Raw genomic sequence first — 6,906 nt, 5'->3', positions numbered from 1 at the left:
ACATCTTTAATAAATCAATTATTATAACTAGAGTTTCCTTCTTATACCTGTAAACTTAATTCAACTTCAAAAGTTAAATATATATTTATGGAATGCCTATAACATTTATTATAAAATTAAAATTACATTTAAATAATATAGACTAACTATTAATAAAAAAATACCATTTCTTCTTTTCAATGGAAAGGACTATTTGATACGAAGATATTTATGTAATGTAGAATACTATACTAAAAATAAACCATAAGACAAAAGAATAAACTATAAGACAAAAGAGAGTGTGGTACAATAAAATGTTACTTCAAATCTATCCCTAGTGCATGCACGGCTTCCACCTACTATAAAGCGCATTACTTTCCAAGCTGAAGAGTCAGAGGAAGTAGGTACACTTAAATTTGTGGCTTTTAGTTCCTGTGCCTGATCTCTCATGGATATGGATCTGGCAATAGTAAATAGAGGAACAGGTGTGACATCTTGAACGGTGAGTGGAACTCCAGTGACAAAAATCCTATGACAGAGGTCACCATCAATTCACTCAAGACAACCGTCACCTTTGTTCATTCCATTCAAACAAAGATTCCAAATTTGTAATTAATAAGCAACGCTTAAGGATGTCTTTGTAGGATTAATACCTTCTGTTCACTAGTCATTTCCACGTATTATTGTGAGTTATGGAGAGATTCATATGACAGAGAGGCCAAATTAGAACTTAGCAACAAGAATGATTCAGAATATATCAAGCAGAGCACAGACCATTAACATCTTTTAATGCGTAAAAAATGATCTATTCATGGATGTTTTAAATTTCAAGAGTGTGGGTTCTATTATAACTTGTCAATGATACAACTGATAATGTTTCAGACTAACTTCATAACTGAACATTTGCATTCGTGGCTTCATTTTTCTCACAAGTAGCAGCATTTAATAGAAAATATGAATCCACTTCAAATAAATTTGCAGGTGGTCGCTTGGCTTGAGAATGATTGTTGCACTGCTTAAGCCAGTTCTTCCACGCTTCTCAGCATGAGAATGTTTGCTGCACTGCTTGAGCCAGTTCTTCCACGCTTAGTTTACACTCAATTCCAATCTGCACAAGGATTCACTTCAAATAATAAAGTTCAACAGTAAACAGTGGAAGTCTTGTAGCCAATATACTCAGATAACTATAATGCACCATCAATAGGCAATATTTAAAAAAATCATGATAATGGTATGAATTGTTTGTAGATTTGATTGTTTAAGGTTTTTCTTGGATATTTTATATCAAACTTCATGATTCATCATAGGAATTAGAAAGTAAAAGCAGATAAATCAAATTTCATTTCTATTCTTTTGCTTTTTTATTCTTGATAACTGATCATGGAATTTGATTGAAAATATCGAAAAAAAACACAAACAATTAAATGGAGAAACAATTTATACTAATTAATGATATCAGATTTCCACAATCTGTAATGTTGATCACACTATTGTCTCTGCATTAGATTCTGTGTGAGTTTTTACATCAACTTTTTGGATCATACTTCATGATCCATCATCAGAATTTTGTTTCCATTAGCTTTCCATTATTCTGATGATAGATTATGGAATGTGATCTGAAACATTGATACAAAAACTCAAAACACAATTTAATCCAAAAACAATCGCGATCAAAACTCACACACAATTTAATCCAAAAACAACAGTATTCAATTTACTTGCGATAGATCTTACCTTGAGCGTAAAGGAGTTGAGGACTGTATTATCTATGGTGCTGATATTGAGATGCAATATTTCCAAGGAGAGATTCTCGAGGGTCTCAACTAATTTGAGGATGTGGCCAGGCATGTTGGGTGATAAAGTTTTCAAGAGAGCGTTTGAGCCAACAATCTTAACTTCCACGTCAGCCACACTGGACGTAGAATTTGCTACCAGCTCTTTGGCTGTCTCGAAATTTGGATCCATGAATGGGGGCTGAACTCTTAAACGATAAGAAGCATTGGAAGGCTGTGGGGTTCTAGGGCTGATAGGCAATGCCAAAGACCTGGGGCTGAGAGCCGCTGGCCTTGGGCTGGAGCAAGGCAGAGGGCTCAACACTTCTGCATAAGCTTTTCTCTGCTTTTTTGACTCCAATGACTGCAACAGCTGCTGTAATTCCTTGATGAATTCAATCACTCCACCTATGATCGATGCTTGATCGCCCTGACAAATTCATACTGCTGTTACAAACCCAGACAATATATGCTTCTCTTTATATACAATATAAGCAATATATAACATTAACCCTTGCACTTAAACAATATATAACATTAACCATTGCACTTATAAAAGTTGATGAATTATGAACGCCAAATTTCCAATCTTGATGTGATTGATTTTGAAAGCTTGCCAAGATTTGTTTATGCTTTCTTTCTATCAGTGTTTTGAATGATACATTTCTATATAATCTCTCAAAACTATATAAATTTTGTGTATACATGTTGGATAAAATAGGATACAGAACTAAATAAAGGAAGAAATAGCATATAAACTGCTGTATGATTTAAAGGTATAAAGAGAGATGATCATCAAAAGAAAGAGGGCACTATTTTTTATCAGAAACCATATGGGTTACTAAATGTAATATGAAAAAGATATGCAAAAGAATAGGAATTTCCTCGATCGTGCTGCAGTGTATAGATTGCATTAGGCTTAGAAGCAAAAGAAGAAAAATGGTATAGGAAATATAGATTGTATTACTCTTTGAAGCAAAGGAAGAAAAGTGGTACAGGAAATATATCGTGTATTACTCTGTGAAGTAAAGGTAGAAAGGTGGTATAGGAAATATAGATTGTATTATTCTTTGAAGCAATGGAATAAAAATGGTATAAGAAGTATAGATTATATTGCTATCTGAAACAAAATAAGGAAAAACGGTACGGAAAATACAGATTATATTGCTCTTTAAATACAATGTAAACAATATATAACATCAACCCTTGCACTTCTAAAAGTTGATGAATTATGAACACCAAGTTTCCAGTCTTGATGTAATTGATTTTGAAAAACTTGTCAAGATTTGTTTATGCTTTCTTTCTACCATTGTTTCGAATCATAGATTTCTGGCTATATTTGAAGAGATAATCTTTCGAAACTATGTAAATTTAGTGTATACATATCGGATAAACTAGGAGACACGGAACCAAATAAAGGAAGAAATAGCATATAACAATGGTACGTGATTTAAAGGTGTAAAGAGAGATGATCATCAAAATGAAAGAAAATCTTCTTTTTTGGTCAGAAACCATGTGGGTTACTAAATATAATATGAAAAAGATAGAGCTGAGATGCAAAAGAATAGGAATCTCCTCAATCGTGCTGCACTATATAGATTGTATCTCTTTGAAGAGAAACAACAAAAATGGTATAGGAAATATAATTGTATTACTATATGAAGCAAAAGAAGAAAAAAGGTGTAGGAAATATGGATTGAATTACTTTTCGAAGCAATGGAAGAAAAGTGGTATAGGAAATATAGATTGTATCACTGCGAAGAAATAGAAGAAATGTGGTATAGGAAATATAGATTGTATTACTCTTTGAAGCAATGGAAGAAAAATGGTATAGGAAATACAGATTAAACTGCTCTTTGAAACGAAAGATAAAAAAATGGCATAGAAAATATAGATTATATTACTGTTTGAAGCCAAGGAAGAAAAATGATATAGAAAATATAGACTGTATTACTCTTTGAAGCAAAGGAAGAAAAATGGTATAGGAAATATAGATTGTATTACTCTTTGAACGTAAAAGCCCGGCATGAGAGAACGTAAGACAGCCAAGTGCTCGTTCATCTGCTTTCTTCTGTTTCTCTCGACAGCAATGTGTGTCATGCGTTGGCCGTCTGCTCCTCCTTCTTCTGATGTCACTGTCTTGAGACGCTTATGCTTGGGATTGTCAGTAGTGTCTGTTTCAGAATCAGAAAACTCTGAGAGCTGTATAGGATTCATCTCTCCTTTGGCTTGAAAGCTCTTAGATTTCTGCAGGAGAGATTCACAAATTTCTGATTTAAGCCGACATCGGCTTGAGAGTTCAGATGCAACTGAATATAAAGGTTTGTGTGGCATATGTTTGGTGTGTAGAGGCTCTGAGGTGCCCTGATCAGCGTTTGAGAGTGAAAAACTATTGCTAGAGTATGGCTCTAGCTCAGGTTCTTGCTCCAGAATGGGCAGTTTTAGTTGAGGTATTTGGACCAAGCCGTTCTCTGCTTCTCTGTTGTTGTTGTTGTTATATGTACTGCTGCTCTCTTCTATCAGGCTCATGAATTTGGAAGCCTCCTGTGGAACTTCTAAGAAGTCCAGAATGCCAAACAAGTCTTGTGCACAAGTAGCAGCTGTGGTGCCCTGAGATAGCTGGGAAGTGAAAATGTCACACAGGATATCTCCCATGGAAGTTGCTTCCTGGTCCCCCTTCATAATGCCTCCTGTTGTTGTGATGCACTCTCTGGATTCTGTCATGTCGGTGGGAAATGATTGAGATATTAGGCTGTTTGATCTCCCTCTTCCCTGCATTTTTAAACATCTTGAATTAGATTTTGAATGACTTGAAATTACAACAATCCAGCAGTTTAAAATCTACTGTTTGAAAGTAGTAAAACATTCTTCTTGCCACTCTACAGTAAAAATGATAAACATACACCCTATGTGACAAAACACAGTGAAAATTGTAAACATACACCTTATCTTAATAATAAAAATCTGGGAAGCATATGCTGACAAGTGCTGCAGGATGAACTAAGGCCCTACTAGGGCTCTTACTCACTAGTTTCTAAGATCTAGCAGCTAATTATTGAATCGCAGCTTTGAAATATGCAGTGAGATGGTCAAGCATGATTATAGGAGCTCATAATTCTCTGGGCTGCTTCTATTTCATAGATTGAATAGTATTATCCTTTACTAGAAATGATTCATGAAAGTCTGATAAGCATGAGACATTTTCCTTGATCCACCATCAAAATGATTTTTCATTTTCTTGAACTTCTTTCATGGAGGCTATCAGAAAAACAACAACAACAGTGGATTGTAAAAATCTGATATCATTAAGCGCTAAACAACTTACAAAAAATGCAGCTTCTGCTTCCGCTTCCCCCACCATATCCACAGCTCTTTGAGCACTTTGTTTTCTGAAGTAATGGTATCACAGATCAAAGCTCTGCCTGCATCCACAACTCACATTTAATCTTTCTAGCACCCATTTACAGAAAAGTGGTATAAAACTGAACGCATGCAAAATGCTTCCTTTTACATAGAATATAGTGCATAAATTGACCTATTTACCTTGAAAGAAGCTTTGAGACAGTAGAGGATAGCTGACGAATTTGGCATCAACTTGATAGCTGACGAATTGTCCCCTACATCAAGAATTGCGAAGAAAAGAGAGGAAAACACCAAACAAAATTGGCAATAATAATGCTGCAGCCCAGCAAAACGTAAAGACAACCCAATCCAAACTGAGAGAGTGCAGGCAGCAAGAGCATCCTATATTAGGCAAGCCCAAGCAGAAATTGGGAGACCGGTCAATAAAACGTAAACTGGGAGACCAACCATATCATAGACACGTAAACTTCATGTAGTACGATACTGAAAGGGTTAACTAAACCCTAAATTAATCTTAAAGCATCTATCTCAATCATGATTGCTTTTTTTTGAATTCTGTGGAGCTTCCATGGACTGAGAATGAAGCCAGGTTGCAGAATGAAATTATTAAAAAAGATTCAAGAGCAGAAGAGTACTCCGTTGAAAGTGTTGGGAAGAGGCGAAGTTGCAGGAGAGGTTTCAAATTTCCGTTGTAGACGGAGTACGGAGAGAGAGGTGCCAGCCATATGTTTCTGTAGCTCTGTGGTCTGGCTGAGCTTGACTCACATGGGCAGGGGACAAAAAAAACAGAGATTTTTTGCAATTTCCAAGGCACTCTTACAACACTGTGACTCCTCCAATCTAAAACTCCATTACATATAAAATGTACAAGTTGCAGAAGATTTGGTAGAATGTAAATATCTTTTCTTTTTCTAAGGATGGTCCAGAGATGAATTTATGTCACGCTGTTCCCGTGCCTAGAAGTGAAAAAGAATGGACAAGAAACCAATTGTAAGTGCATTGAATCGAGAGAATGAGCAGTTGATTTCAATACAATTATTGCTCCTCTGAATCCTCTGCTCCTTCAAGTGACCCCATTTACTGTTGCCCATTATTATTGTCATAACTTTTATCATCTACCTTCTCCTCTTCTCTGCTACACAAATCCAATAGAGCTATTTCTCAATATCATTCCCTTCATTAATATTTGCAGAAAGCCTTTCATGTTTTGTTACAACATTAAAGATTATGACGTTAGCACAGTTCAACTGTTGGCTCGTGTTGTGATGCTCTAAATGATGTGGAGGTTAGGAACAACACAGACATCTTCCCATATGAGATTTGTCATTACGATGGAGATGGAATTCACATTTTCCCATGTCCTCCTAAATTTCTAGGCTCTTTTTTTTTAGTTTCTACAGGATTTTAAATCATCCACAAGATCGATTTGTTTTTAGATATGGAAGTACTAGTTAGTGTTGATATCTCTTCAAGTAGAAGTCAAGGACTAGGGGTATCCATTTCCCCAAAGTTGTCCATGGATATCCATACTATCAAAGTTGTCCATGACCTCATCTCTTATATCACATCAATTTATCTTGATGTCTTTTCAACTAGAAGTCAAGGACCAAGGAATATCCATTATGTCAAAGTTGCCCAAGACACTATGCCGACTCTATCCCTTACACAAATTTGTTGTCTGATATGGAAGCACCAATTAGTGTTGATATCTCTTCGGCTAGAAGTCAAGGACTAGGGATATCCATTCTACCAAAATTGTCCTTGGATATCCATTACGCCAAAGTTGTCCTGA

At 35.7% G+C, this 6,906-nt stretch overlaps 1 protein-coding gene across 2 annotated transcripts; it reads right to left on the bottom strand.

The window, feature by feature from the left end:
- Nucleotides 1-770: 770 nt before the first annotated feature.
- LOC131031089 (transcription factor SPEECHLESS) lies at nucleotides 771-6,185 on the bottom strand. Of its 2 annotated transcripts, none has more exons than XM_057962118.2 (5): nucleotides 5,295-6,185; nucleotides 5,077-5,173; nucleotides 3,756-4,523; nucleotides 1,714-2,181; nucleotides 771-1,087 (listed from the first exon to the last, which is right to left on the bottom strand). In XM_057962118.2, the coding sequence occupies exons 2-5, from the start codon at nucleotides 5,110-5,112 to the stop codon at nucleotides 1,019-1,021; spliced, it is 1,341 nt and encodes a 446-aa protein (XP_057818101.2). In that variant the 5' UTR covers nucleotides 5,113-5,173; nucleotides 5,295-6,185; the 3' UTR covers nucleotides 771-1,018. The 2 variants fall into 2 exon arrangements, with proteins under 2 accessions (XP_057818101.2, XP_057818102.2); XM_057962119.2 differs by having other exon boundaries at nucleotides 788-1,087; nucleotides 5,077-5,169.
- Between the last annotated feature and the right edge of the window lie 721 nt (nucleotides 6,186-6,906).

This window comes from Cryptomeria japonica, chromosome 7 (genome assembly GCF_030272615.1).
Source record: "Cryptomeria japonica chromosome 7, Sugi_1.0, whole genome shotgun sequence".
In the NCBI taxonomy this organism is placed as follows: Eukaryota; Viridiplantae; Streptophyta; class Pinopsida; order Cupressales; family Cupressaceae; genus Cryptomeria; species Cryptomeria japonica.
Note: the sequence above shows the minus strand (reverse complement) of the source record. Positions and strands in the feature narration are given on the sequence as shown.